The 15,131-nt window shown below is 35.9% G+C and overlaps 1 protein-coding gene across 4 annotated transcripts; it reads left to right on the top strand.

Moving 5' to 3' along the window:
* Window positions 1-4,006: 4,006 nt before the first annotated feature.
* Window positions 4,007-14,471, top strand: LOC110829188 (pyrimidodiazepine synthase). 4 transcript variants are annotated; one of them, XM_022062670.2, is made up of 7 exons: window positions 4,007-4,165; window positions 5,294-5,399; window positions 6,921-7,143; window positions 8,283-8,403; window positions 9,388-9,503; window positions 10,138-10,262; window positions 14,170-14,471. In XM_022062670.2, exons 1-7 carry the CDS (start codon window positions 4,141-4,143, stop codon window positions 14,216-14,218), a joined length of 765 nt encoding a protein of 254 aa, XP_021918362.1. In that variant the 5' UTR covers window positions 4,007-4,140; the 3' UTR covers window positions 14,219-14,471. The 4 variants fall into 4 exon arrangements, with proteins under 4 accessions (XP_021918362.1, XP_021918365.1, XP_021918364.1 ...); XM_022062673.2 differs by lacking the exon at window positions 14,170-14,471 and adding an exon at window positions 10,500-13,449; XM_022062672.2 differs by lacking the exon at window positions 14,170-14,471 and adding an exon at window positions 10,348-13,449.
* Window positions 14,472-15,131: the final 660 nt, after the last annotated feature.

Genomic DNA, 15,131 nt, shown 5'->3' with positions numbered 1-15,131 from the left:
CGTTCCTTGAATCCGCCCCATTAACATCCTTTTGTCAGCATCGTCTTCATTCCCTCTCACTACGGGCTTAGAAAAGTTTGATTCGCTGCGTCGCGTCTCTTTTGTCTTTGTTTGATGTGGGCGGTGAAGTGTGCGCCTCCGTCTTCAATGGATCCCTCCAGATTGCTGGGAGCAAACTTCGCGTAACATATTATAAATCTCTCCCTCGTTCCTCAACTATCTGCTGTGTATACGGCTATAATAAATTTGAGCTCCAAGTAACTTTTACATTAACACAGTGTGAATATGGGGGCTTGCTGTAGTGGTGTGGCCTGTTTATAGGGTTTACGATGACACCATGGTTTAAATAATAATAATAACAATAAATGCCGTATGGGAAGGCCACAAGGCTTGGATAAGGGATTGCTTGTAATATTTCGGTCGGAAACATGAATGGAAGATATCACTTAGAAGTGGCATATTCAGATGGGACAATAATATTATGATGAATCTTAAAGACAATATTGTATTTATGGACTGAGTGCAAACGGCTCATGTGAACACGAAAATTAGCCTTTGATTTCTATAAAAAGGACGGGAACTTCTTGATAAGCTGAGCGGCTACTGGTTTCTTAAGAAGGACTCTGTTCCATCATCATTTTTTCTGATGGCACATAATAGAATTATTTTGTGAAGAGTAAAATTTACTAAGTTCCTCATCGTGGAATTTTCCCCATGCTCCGGGTACGTCCTTTCTTTTAGTGGGTAGGCTTCGGGCTGGACGACTGGGGTTCGATTCACGACAGTCTGAGCTTTCTTTTTTCGCTGCAACGTCCAGACCGGCTCCGAGGCCCACTCAGTCTCCTCTCCAATAAATAGGTATCGGGATTCTTTTCTCGGGGGTGAAATGGGCGGTGTGTGAAGCTAATCACTCATCTCCGTTTACTTCCCGGGTCAAAATGCATGAAGCTATACTTACATCCATTTCCCCATGCGTGTGCCTGGCGTAATGCTCAGTTTCAGTACCAGGGACAACTTTGGGTCCAAACATTCTCCTCAGAATAATAACGGCTTGCGCCTAATTAGGTGGGCTAAACCCCACTATGAAGCTATATGGGGAATTATAATAAAGTTCCATGAATTGTGTTACCTCAGCGCTAGGTTCAGGTGAATGGTCGGTTCTTTTCACTCCCTGTCAAGAGACACGGTATCCGCTGGCTAGGAAGCTCGGCGAACCATAGATGTAACTGCGATGTCCAGTGACGATGTCACTAACAGAACGATAGAAATAATAACAATTAAAACAGCAACAATGCCGATATCGCAGAATAACTATAGATTAAGCATGTCATAGAGTCATATTTTTTTAATATTCACACTTTAAAACAGTAATTATAGTTGTAAATGACATCTTATACATAATAAGTTATGTGACCAATATTTTTCATGAGTTTGATTTGAGTTAATCTAAAGTATACTAGACCGATAAGAATCTAAACGAATTTCGCTCAACAACTTTTGTCGTGGATTTCCCACATCCCTAATACCAAATTCCATCCAAATCTGGTAAATACTTTGGGGGATGAAACGTACTGACGAATAAACGGACATGCCTGATACTGTTACAGCCATGGAAACCTGACGTTCTCTTATTCTCTCACGCTTAAGTTCAAGTATGACTCAAGACCTACTGGCAGGTCACGTGGCTTAAGAGTTACTAATTACCGAGATAAATGTGTGATATCCATCTCTTGGGGCGGGCAGCAGGTGAGAACAGAGCCGACCGTGGGCCGACTGTGAGAAACAAATATAGATACGAGGGTGAACGGGAGTATGTTCAGAGGCACTCACAGACCAGTATGACGAGAGATGACAAGGATGGCAATCTGAAAACAGACGCTTGGTTTGTGCTTTTCTTCCGTATTTTATCTCACTGTGTCATCTACAAAATATATTTAGTGCCTAAAGAGATAGTAAGATGATTATGTATTATAAAATGAAGCGGTCATGATATATTTAAAGTCCTATTCACTTGAAGAACTGGAAAAAATCACCAAAAATTTCAGTCAGGATATCGATGCACCAGCCGATATTCAGGAACCTTTCGAATCCAAAATAGACCGATAGACAATTGGTTCTTAAGTTTTTAACAACACTATTCTAACTGGAAATTTTAAATACGTTTGAATCTAAATGGAATGATGAATAGAATCAAAATGGAGTGATGAAATGGAAGTGGTCGAGGGCTTTTATCGTGAAAGGACAAGGAAACTCTCGAAAAATCAGAGTTAGTATAACCGTCTCTGCGCACTACACTCTATCTGGGCCGTGTTTCAGTGGGCCTACAGGCCAGACGAGTTTGCTAAACTCCGATATGAATAACATTAATTATAATATTAGTAATTATAATCAATTTGCTAATTTGGAAGGTAACTAGCGTTGGTCAAAAGATCTGCAGTACGAAAAAGTATGTCTAACATCAAAATAAATGTCAGCTTTCCAAGATATGACGGAGTCATTACTGCGTTTCCAACTGTTTTGATTAATTATTTGATATGTCGCTTAAAAGCGATAATAAAATTACCTGAAATAAAATACAAGAGGCGAGCCGAGACCGCCTACTGCGGTTTGAATAACAAAGCTAAAATTTATTCCCTGCTGTCTTATTTTGGATTTCAATTGCACTTCTTCGAATATTTAACATTGGGCTAAAACAAATAGGGTAGCCTACATTTTGCTTCGGTCAATTAATCAACGACGTAGAGCAGAATACTTCTTGACAAACTAATAGTCCCGCAACTAGTGCAGAAATTTCCTGACTTTTATAGAACCCACAGTTTCATTGTCGTGTTTAGAACAGTCCGTTATTGGACCATGTCCTGTTTCAGTCCGCTCTTTTTATGTTAAATTCTTAAAGGGCCCTCGACACCTGGTTACTTGATCTTCCGATTAGAGTTTGTATACTTTTCTTGATTCCTCATGTGTACTGCATGTACCATACACCTCCTTAATTGATCGTCTTAATAATATTTTGGAAGTGCGCAAGTTATGAAGTTTCTTATTATGTAATTTTCTCTAAAATAGTGTAGTTGCGTCATATTGTGATTTATTAAATTAAAATTAAATTATTTGGTTATTCCGTCAAATCACAATGTATTTAAAATAAGATAATTAAAATAATTAAAATATCATTCTGTGTAAATCGATTATTAGATATGGAACACAGAATGATATTTTAATTATTTTAATTATCTTATTTTAAATACATTGTGATTTGACGGAATAACCAAATAATTTAATTGTAATTTTCTCTGTTCTGCTGTTACTTCCGTCGCTTGTGTCCAAATATTCTCCTCAGTAACCTGTTCTCAAATTCCTTCTATCTATGTTATTCACTTACGCTGAGAAACCACACTCATATAAATGAATAAGTAAAATCAGAGTTCAGTGTTAAGTGTTTTGTATAGGGAAATGAATACTAGGTGGGGTTGTCTGAATTAATCTTCTGTTACTTCTTCCTGACACCAACCTTGATTTCATCAATTTCCCGCAAGGTGTTTTCCCTATAGGTCTGTATGCTTCTTTTCGAACATCATGGGCTGCAACATTCATGTATTGCGGTGTGTTGACGGAAAGAAAATCTTGTTCGAACAGACACTGTTATTTTTTCTCTTGTGTATGTTTTTTGTTCTGCAATAAATGTTAATATTTTCGCGGTTCGCGTCGAATCCCTCATTGGCTAATGTATTGGGTGGTGGTAAGCCGTCCTAGAACCTTAGATAAAACTACTCCATACTGGTCCATCTCTCGACAGTTCTGCATACTATAAAGCCAGCTTCAACAGCTCACAGCCAGTTTATTAGAAGTGTGCTACAAACTCAATAGAATTATTTTGATTTAATAATAAACTAATATTCTTGACAATATAATTTTATTTTTCGCATGTCTGGACATCGAATTGTTTTATTTTCTTTCACTGGCTTTTATGTAATTCAAAAAGTCTCCGTTTGCTGTGCTGCGTGGGCATGTATAGACTGTATGGTGTGTTTCCCTACTCGCTGACAAAGAACAGCTGTGCTTGCAGACGTCTGTACTGTTGTATTTGGTGTGGCAGCTGAAGGTTCAATCTAGTCGTATTATTGTAATTGTTTATTGCAGAAAATGAGTGATAAACATCTGGGTAAAGGTGGGTACATTCTATGCTTTAGTAATAGATATTTATGTACATTTATAGTATTGTATACCGCTATGAATGTGTTGTATCGTCTCTATTTATACGTGTGACGTATTGCATTGACACACCCTGCCTATACGTTTCCAATTACTGTTCCTAGAAATTAGCATAATTTGTTCATATGTAAAAATGTAATTTTTGAGAAAGTATATATAGTTTCATTATTGTGCATTTGGTATTTGGAACCGATCGACATAATTTGTTATGATATTACGAGTTTGCGATACTGTATATTCTTCCGGATGTATCAGCTAGCAATATCAGACCTTGATAATATTCCTACCGTATTTTTACGTCAAGAATAGAAAACAATAAAGATATTACAATGCGAAAGTATTGCTGTTGTAAGCCAAATTGCGTTAGTTTTTGTTTGTGATTTAATCAAGATACACATTCATCCATAATTGTTTACCTTGTATGACTGTCAGAGGGAAAGAGTGAATTATCATGGCCATAAAGTAAACTTTAGAAAGTCATTTTGTCCTCATTATTCGCAATTATGTAAGATAAGATTTTGTTTCTGTTTCAAAGAATGTATATAAGGTGGTGACAAATTCAGGTGTAACATTTCCTCCCTTTTTTAACAGTATTGAGAAGCAGATAGTTTCTCAACAGCAATATATTGCATGCATATGAAAACCAAAGATTTGTTACTGCATTCACAAGAAACCACTCCTAGATCTAATCATAATTTGTACTTGCCAAATATTATAGGCTGGTAAAATCAAGGAGGATGTGATGGGCAAGACAGTAACATTTTTGGGGGAAGTAAAAAATACAAAATTGTATTTGGAAAACCACTTGTGAGATCTGTGCATATATTGAAAGATAGTGCTAAAACTTATCTTATAAAAGTAGGGGACCTGTGAGTGTTTGGATTGGATTCTACTGGTTTATGGTATGGTCCAGCTGCAGGCTGGTGTGAACCCAATAATGAACTGTCAGGTTCCATAAAAGACAGGGCAGTTATCACATAAGTGACTGTCAGCTTCTCAAGAAAGACTCTGTACATGGAGTTAATAGTGAAACATTTTTGTGATGTTTTAGATTTAAAATTTGTTGATTTGAATATTTTTACAGGATCCAAGAATCCACCCTTGTCTAAAGGGAAGTTAAGATTGTACAGTATGAGGTTCGACCCCTATTCACAGCGGGTGCATTTAGTGCTTGATGCAAAAAAGATACCGTAAGTAGTCTAATAAACGTTGCCCTCAGTAGACTAGTGGTTAGCGTGCTCACCACTGGGCCCAAGGTTTGTGGGTTTAAACCCAGCCAAGGTCAATGGATTTTTAAGGGTGATCCATAGCACAACTTCCTTAGGAAGGGGAGTAAAGCCAGTGGTCTCAAGTCGTAGATTTATGGCATGTAAAAGAACCTTATGAGCATGAACAAGTTGTTTTGTAAGCAAAATTCAGTGTCTGTTTCTCACCCATGTCTCTCTTGATTCTCTACTAGATGGCTCTAGCAAACAAAATCAGGATCGAGTAGAAATTCTGCAGAGGCAGTGGGCTGGTCACTCACTACTCACAAATGCTCACTTAAAAGATTCCGAAACCTCTGAAAGGAGGTGGCAAAGACCCACACTGGGTTATAGAGCCACAGGAAGAAGGAAGAAGACTAATAAGCATTTCCTTGAAATCTCCATGTCACCAGCTGGTAGACCATGTAGTAGATTCTTCAGGTAGAAAGATTTGGACACTCAAGTGACACAAATATTATAAACTTGATCATATGACCTATTCAAGTGTGTTTAATTCCCATTCTTCTGCCTTTTAGTTCATGAGCAGTGTTACAGTAAAGTGGTATATATCACGTGTTCTCCCTGTATTAACATGAATCTTCGAGAAACAGGGTGTGAAGACACAGACTCAATTCATTTAGCTTAGAATAAGACCCAGTGGTAGGATCTTGTGAGCATATTAATGAATGCTTTAATTCTATGAAAGGTAGGGAATTTTACAAGCTGAGTGATTATTAGCTTCCCAGGAAGGACTCTTCTCCATGAAGTTAGTTCTTAAAGGTGATGTCCAGTATTCACTTTGTCACAGTAAGCTTGCTTATATAAATGTCACTTTTCCATTACTATACTAGTGAAAGGTGCTGTACTCAGCTACTGAGGTATAGTTAACAGAAGTACAAACTATACTGAATGTATAATTATACAGTAATTTTGCAGAACCTTTTCACATAAAAGTTGTATTTTTTAGTTAGATCTTTATTTTAAGCCATTCACAAACTTATGTATGAGAAGGCAATCCAGAGAAAATTTCCAGTGTAAAGTAAGTTATGTTGGACAAGTACAAACCAAAATAAAACTCACGTGTCATCTTTGCCATCTTTTTGTAGATTCACAATGTCAAATTTCATCTGGATCTACCCAGTAGTTTCAGAGATATAATTATACTGACTACCTGGTTCTGTAGTTGACATAATTCCATCACATAAAGATGCATGCATAGGAGATATCAGTTCCTAAGCATAACCTCACATCAAGCAACCTTATTTGCATTTGTCCGCATATTCCACATAGGAGGCACAGCTTCATCAGAGACCCAGATTTGATGACTAAGTATGTTATTCTAATGATGTGCCATCATGAAACAGTCAGAGGTGAATTATCGATGTGTAGTTTGTAACATAAAGATGCAATTGTTCTGGAACTTCTTGAAATATAAAGTTGAAGTGTATTTTGTATCTTATTTTGTAGATATGATGTAGTGAATGTAAATCTAACGGAAAAACCAGAATGGCTATATGAGAAGAGTCCCCTAGGAAAAGTTCCAACCTTAGAGCTGGAATCAGGAGACTGTATCTATGAGAGTATGATCATTGCAGATTATCTTGATGAGAAATATCCACAAAGACAATTATATCCAAAGGACCCTTTGAAGAAAGCAAAAGACAAGCTTTTGATTGACCAGTTCAATAAGGTTTGTACTGGCTGTATTTATTTGGTGTGTATGAACAAGTAATTTGTTAAATTCAAAAAAACCATTAACTCTGCTTTCCATATGTTGTTTGTAGAAATTGTTAAGGGAAATGTACAGTATTAAATTTAACAGTGAAAAGTGATTTGCCAAAGAACACAAATATAATTTGTACATGAGAAAGTTGTACCTACTTACAAAATAAGGAGTTGTGGGCCAAACTCATAAAGCCTACTTTCCTTTTGCATGGACTACCACTGCTACAGATCTTGTGTTATGATTTCTTTATACCTGTTTCACTCCAGTGTGAAGGATAGGGGCTTTCATATGGTTTTATTTAGATAATGTAATTTAGCCAATAGGTTAGTGCTGTGCTCATGCACAGGTTATCAAACAAATGAATCCTAGTTGAGCCAAAAAAAATTTATAGCATATAATTGTAAATGCAGTACATATTAATTAATGTCATCACTAGTGAGTAGGACTATTATTTTATTTTTGGGAGAACTTTTTATTTGAATTCAGATTTTGTCATTGAATAAGTCAGACTTGACCACAAACCTGCTCCATAGAGTTATTTGAGTTCATATTTGTTATTGTTTTTGAGTGAGAAATGTTTAATTCCCTCAGCAGCTGCTACTACTACTACTTCTATTTTAGCCAACACGCAATTAGTCACTACTTTGAGAATCAGACAGAATTCTGCCTTGGAAACTATTAATATTGATGTGAGTGAGATCTAATGAAAATGTTGATTGTGGTTTTCTGGTTTGTGACACAGATTTTTGAGGATGTGGGCTGCAAAAAATATGTGGAAATGAAGAGATTGGCGCAAGATAGGCGAAAATGGAGGACCAAATCTAACCAGTCGAAAGACTGATGACAAACTAACAAACGATGCCATGTAGACTTGTAGGTGGTTACCATTGTGTTGTAAGATATTTTATTTAGGATAGAATTATAGATGAAGGTGATACATTCCTTCAAATCAGTGGTAACCACCTAAATGATGTTACAGCCGAGAAGACCATGATCCACATATTCATATTGGCTACACTGAACTTTGACTGCACAAACCAAGAAATGTATGAAAAAGATTTTAACTCCTATTATTAAGTGACATGTACATTTTATATTTGCAGGTCATTTCAAATCTGTACAGACTTTATCAAAACATGGATAGAGAATTCTTGGATGCTGTTATGAAGGCACTGGATGTCTTTGAGAGGGAGATCGTTTCAAGATCAAAGCCATTCTTCGGAGGTAAATGCCAAAAGTTAGTTATACTGAATTTAGATATGGTTTCTGTGAATGGACTTTATCATATATATATATATATATATATATATATATATATATATATATATATACACAGGGTGATTCAAAAGGTTAGGGCCAAACTGAAGGATTGGGACTCAGAGAGAACAACTTTCGAATAGGAATCCATGTCCTCCGAAGTTATCCTGAGTCAGTTGAGGCCATTGAAGGTAGGGAAGTCTGATAACATACCGCTGAAATAATCATATTTTGCTATTCTCCTACTAGCTTAATTTTGTTTCTTATTAATGTACAAGGATTACATTAGCAATCTTACAAACCAAACTTACAACAGGTATGTTATCAGACCACTGACTCAGGATAACTTTGGAGGACATGGATTCCTACTCGAAAGTTGTTCTCTCTGAGTCCCTCTATACGCTCCTTCAGTTTGGCCCTAACATTTTGAATCACTCTGTATAATTATTCTTTAAATTACGTTAACAAAACATAAATTTATTCTAACTTAATTAAACAAGCTCTGGATACTATCACTAATATAGAGTTCATTCAATCACCATGTTTTTTTTAAATTCTGCAATAAATTACCGCAGTAAACAGTTCTTTATTTTTTGAAGCTATAGTACCACACAACATTTCAGGACCATGTATTAAATAGTATTACTAACATAACTCACATTATTAGTAACAGGAATTTAAGTAGTACAAATGTTTGATGGCACCATATGGTGTGCCGATACAAGGTTTTATAACAATCCATCTTTTGGTTTAAAAGTTATTATGCAGGACAGGCTTGGGGATTGATGGACATGAGGACACTGGTACTACAAACCCCTCTTCCCTTAGTATAGGAAAAAATTAACTTTATTGTAATAAAAATAATAGTCAGTACAGCAAGCAGTTAGCACTGTAAACTTAAGCAAATAATTAGCACATTTTGTATTATAATGCTTTAATTTGTAATTGTAGGTGATAAGCCAGGAATGCTAGACTACATGATTTGGCCATGGTGTGAGAGGTCCGAAATGCTTAAAATCATGGGAGGAGACCAGTTTGTGCTACCTAGGGAGCGATTTCTAAGGCTGGTAAGTAAATTCATCCATCCACTTATTTATTTAAATGAAGGTCAGAATGGGTCAGACATATATAACTCAGGGGAAATCAGAAATACATACATGGTTTTAATGGAGAAACCTCTTGGACTGCATATTTTCAATATTTTCCTTTATCGCACAGGAAAAGGGAATTTAAACCCCTGTATTACAAGGCTGCTGGTTGAACTTCAACACAACATGTAAAGCTGGACTGGCCATAAGACATGACAAGATGATAAAGGTTAAGACGGGTGTTATCTATGTAGGTTGTGAGGATGAGAAGTAGCTAGAACCAGCATAGGATTTTGGGTATTTTCTGGCTTTAACATTAGCAGTTTTAACATTTGGATTCTACTACTAGAGTCTACTTTGTAAAGTTAACTCTAAAGAAGATATATTGAAGATGGGTTCAGTGCTGTTGTCATTGACTGCCCATCCCTTTCAATCTAATGTCACCTCTCTTACTTTCTGTTTTGTATCTTATATCCAGGGCTTGCCTTTAAGGTGAGTTGATTTTGTGACTAATAATTATTCCTTTCAGAAAACAATGCAGAATGCCATAATTGTTTTGTTTCCTATATATCTTCATTGCATGTTATTGTGTTAACATCTGTTGTTTTTTCAGATGGAGTGGAGAAATGCAATGAAGGAGGAGGAGTCTGTGAAAGTGAGTTACCTCGAGCCAGAAATCCATGCCAAATACATCAACAGCCACAGAGCTGGTTATGCAGACTATGACCTGCTTCTTAAGTAAGTTGCATCATGTGACTTGCTGCACTTTACTGTTTTGTTAAGTTATGACATTGCGTTCTAATATAGAATTTCTGTTGGGCAGTGCAGCCATTTGCATTAATGATGTGTGACAACAGAGATGAGATAGTAGAACTGCAGTCCCATTGAACAGACTGGTATAAAACATTCAGAACTTTATTCAGAGTAGTGATTCATGAACTCTGTCTCACGCTTCACATTTTTGAATGTTTATAGAATTAACTGAACCAGTAAACCACAGAATGCTCAGGAAAGTATGCTGAAGTGATGATCAGGTATTGGTGATGTTATTTTTTACATTAAACACTTCTTTTGGTCAGAAGTTCTCAAATGTTATTATTCTCAAAATGTCTGGTGCCAAGAATTAATTTTCATCTTTCGGATATTAAAATTCAATTCACTGTGCAAATAGGTTAGAACTGCTATGTGTAAACCCATAAAACCAGTCTGTTGTATGATTAAAAATTGTCTTAACTAAGATTTTTAGGCTTGTTGGCAAATATCTGGTCTTTTTACTTATTTGGGTCATAAGCTACATTTGTAGGTTAAAATGACATAGTAATAATGATTCAGAAGAAATTTATGTTATTATTCATTAAGTAGGACTACTTAGATGTGACACCATCCTATATAGTCATTCAAGAAGTTCTGTTTATTAGAATTAAATGTTACTGTCCCACAAATATATGTCAGTAAAGTGACTAGCTCTGGGTTGAATGACAATGGTTCAATTCACAGAGGGTAAGGGATCTGTCTTGTGAGCATACAAGCTCTGGGGCCCACCTACCACTTGGTACTGTAGACTTTCTGTAGGGATAAAGTGGTCAGAGCTTGAAGAAGACCATTACTTCTATATAGTGTCAAGATTAGCAATATATTGAGCTTTTATGAATACCGTCTCTTGACATCTTCATGGGAGGTGCTTGTGAACAGGTGCATGCAATTGTTTTTTAAAATGACACACTTGCTGCCATTGAGCTGGGATAGCTCAGTCAGTTTTGTGTCTGTCTACAGACTGGATGACCAGGGTTCAGTCCCAGTGCAGACAAAGAGTTTTTATTCTAGCCCATTCATCCAGCCTGGCTGTGGAGGGCCAACCTAACAACCTATCTAGTATGTAATGGGGGTCCTTTCCCCGGGGGGTAAAGTGCAGCTGGGGCACTCGTTACTTCCATCTAGTATTGAGGTCAGGAATTAGGAGGGGCTCTACTTCCTCTCCTTCCCCAAGTGCCAGCAAGACAGTTTGAATGTCCTTGGCTTCTTGAGAACTTTAAATCTGCCTGTTGTAAAAGTAATGTTCCTGCCCATCTAGGTAAAATATGTTTAAGTTGCAGGTGTAGAACCTCTTTGGTATACACAAGGGTTTTTAAAATTTATGGAAGTTTTAGTGATAATTAAATGTTTTAGCATGTGTAATAATCATTCCAAAACAGTGTCATTGTTGCAAGGTCTAAATACTTATAAAGTTAAGTAATTGAATATAGAACAGTGTGGCTGAGATTTTTTTGCCATGAAAGTTAAAATAATGGCAGTTAATTGCAGTAAATAAACACATTAGGTCAAATTCTTTTGAAACGCCACAAATTTATCCTCAAATTTCTCTCTTCATTGTTAAGATGCAATATGTGATATAACATCACTTATTGAATATATGTTTTAGATTTCTATGAACATACGTTTTAGGCCTTGCGTCTTGCAGTTTTAAGCTGTAAAATGAATGAAGAAATTAATTTAGATATTTGTAATTTATTGATACTTAGTGTTTTTTCAGTAAATTATTTAATATATTACTATGATGAATAAAAACATAAATTGTGAGAACCCTAAAATATGTCGGGTAAAGGAAATGTGTTTATTGTACATTTTGTTGATAATGATTATCAGTCAGTTTAATTTGTTTCTTATCAACAGAAAAGATAGTCTTGCTTGGTATTTTGGCCCCCAAAGTTGTCTCTTTAATTGTGATTAATTGGTATTTGTGCTCATGTACAAGGTCCACATCAGAATATGTGTGATTGTCCAATGTTCATGATACAAATATTCTTCAGCATTAAGAAGAGATAAAACATAGTTCACTAAATTTTTACAATTAAAATGCTGCAACTGAATATAAGTTTGAGACTTTCTGATATTCCATTGAGGTAAATTGGTACTATATATAAAATTATTTTTATTTCTTAACATATATAATGAGCAAATAACTGTTATTCTTGTAGTGTAAGTAGAAATGTCAAGAGTGAAGGGTTATGTCCAGTTTTCACTTACATATTTTCTGACATCTGATTCTTTAGAGGAAGTACTTAATTTTATTTCTATGTATAATTTGTCAGTTCTTTTATTTTATTATAGTTATTTTTCATAAGGGGCTACAGGATTCTTCCTTGCATTTTAGGATATATATATGTTTAATAATAGTAGCTTGGTTGTTATTTAGAACTCTAATTAGAATAAAATATTTTGTTTTATTTACAGTAATTAAATTATTTTTGTTTTCCTAAGTGAATACTAATGTTCAATTTCTGATATAAGTATTTTAGCACATTGCTCCCAGTATTTTTAAGCCAAGCAGTTCTGTAGAGTACCAGTTATATAAAATCATAGGTTGTTGAATGTAGAAGTGTGTAGCTATTCTTATAGAAAACTTTATTTTACATTGTACAAATTCAGTAGATTTATAACTTCAAGTGCCTGATTATTTAATTATCGCTTACAAATCTGCCTTGTTTGCTGTCACATTGTTTGGTGTGATATGAATACAAAGAAACATCTGACTTCTGTTGACAGTTAATTCCAATTAGTATGTGCAATTTTTCACCAGCTGAAATTATAGCATACCGTAAAAAATATGCAAACAAAAGAAGTTTGATTATAGCATCTAAAATAACTCTGTGTTCAAAAGATTGATCCATTAGCTGACTTGACAGTAAATTATACATCATACAAGAGTTCATGGATTGTTACACAATCAAGGCACATATTTAGAAGCTAGTAGGATAATTGTAAAGGCTTCAAAACTCAGTTTGCCAATGCAATCAAAACCATGCTCTTTTGGTACAATGGTAAATTCAAAATGTTTAGTATTGTGTTAACAAGCAACATTTATTTATTATTATGTAGCCAATTTAATATAGTAAGGATAATAAACATTTTATTTTACTACCAGTTACCAATATATCTTATATAATCGTGGTTTTAAAGCCAGAGTCTTTCTTGGATTATTAAATGAGACCATAACAACTTTAGAACCTTATGAGCGTGAACGAGATCATTTGTAAGCAAAATTCAGCGCCATTTTTCACCCAAGTCCCTCGTGATTCACTACTAGATGGCTCTAGCCGTCAGATCAGGATCAACCTTGATTGTCTTGTGAGGAATCAAATTTGTATTACAAACTTCCTTTCATACCTTCCATATTGGAAATAGTAGACAAGTTGGACTCCAGTTTTAACACATACTTTTTATTTTTAGTTTAGAAGGCCCTGAAACATGGCACAGGAAAGTTGTGTTTTGCTTGGGTCATAAAAAATAAAGAGTAATAGCACTTGTACCCACAGATTCACTGCCACTAGTCTCCTACATTTGCATATGATTAATTTCAGTCTGCTTAATTTATGTCGTCTCAACCAAATTTTCCACCTTCTCTCCAAGGTTTTCCTAAAAAAAAATTATTTGCTAACCACAACCTCATACAATGCGTACAATTACCACTAAGGGGTTCCAAACTAAAAGTACATGAGAAAGAGAAAATGTTTGTTAGAGCAGATATGACAGAAGTTTACCACACACAAGATCTCACATGTTGAAATGTCAGCATTTTCAGCAGATGTTAGGAAGTGAAAATGTTTGTGGTAGGTGAAGGGTATGAATAAAACTGTTCTGGTGACAGAAAACTCCACATAACAGTGATACCAGTTAGTAGTGGAACAGTTTCCTGAGACTACATGCTGGGTGTGGAGAGTGACTTGGGAAGCAGACAGCAGTGAGGAAACGAGACGATGATAGTGGCCCTTTGGTACAGAAGTTGGTAAGTTTTTGTGAAGTTCCAATATGTCAGCCTGCCAAAGGACACCATCACTTTAATCTATTTGACATATTCATACAAACTATTTTTCTAAGATCCAGTAATCAAAATATACGTGATAAAGTTGTTACTTTCTATTCTGGCTGGAGTATATATAATGCCAAATGTTTTTTTGTCTTCCAGTCATACTTTTCAAGATACTTTTCCATACTTCCTGTATATGTCCAGTTTATATGTATCCTTCATGGCCTTATAACAAAATACAGATTTCCTTAGTATGTAGTGTCCTCATAAACTGCATAATGATGAGCTTAAAAATCTGTACTCCTCCCCCCAATATTGTCAGGGTGATTAAGTCGAGAAGAATGAGATGTGCGGGGCATGTAGCGCGCATGGATGGGACAAGAGGTGTCCACCGGGTACTGGTTGGGAAACCTGAGGGGAAGAGACCGCTGGGGAGACCTAGACGTAGATGGAAGGATAATGTCAGGAGTGATCTATAGGATATAGGAGTTGAAGGAGACTGGATTTTGTTGGCCCAGGACAGGGTCCGGTGGAGGGCTTTGGTTTATTCGGTGATGGACCTTTGTGTTCGGTAAGCCATCTAGTTAGCAGTGTCCTCATCCCCACTTACAATAATCCTGTTTTCACCAAACATTGGATCGCAAATGTTTCATTTTTGAAATAATAGACAAAGAAAGTTTCAATGAATGACTATGTAAAAGTGAGTCCAGCTTCCAGCAAATACTTTCATTTGACGTTTGGGCAGGAATTGTTGGCGACATGCTTATTGATCCACACATGCTTTCATCGCGTCTAAGAGGACC

The sequence above is a fragment of the Zootermopsis nevadensis genome, unplaced genomic scaffold, assembly GCF_977971745.1.
Source record: "Zootermopsis nevadensis isolate Lab colony 2312 unplaced genomic scaffold, Znev_1.0 Znev_ptg000010l, whole genome shotgun sequence".
Taxonomy (NCBI): domain Eukaryota; kingdom Metazoa; phylum Arthropoda; class Insecta; order Blattodea; family Termopsidae; genus Zootermopsis; species Zootermopsis nevadensis.
This window is presented reverse-complemented; position numbering and strand designations above follow the sequence as displayed.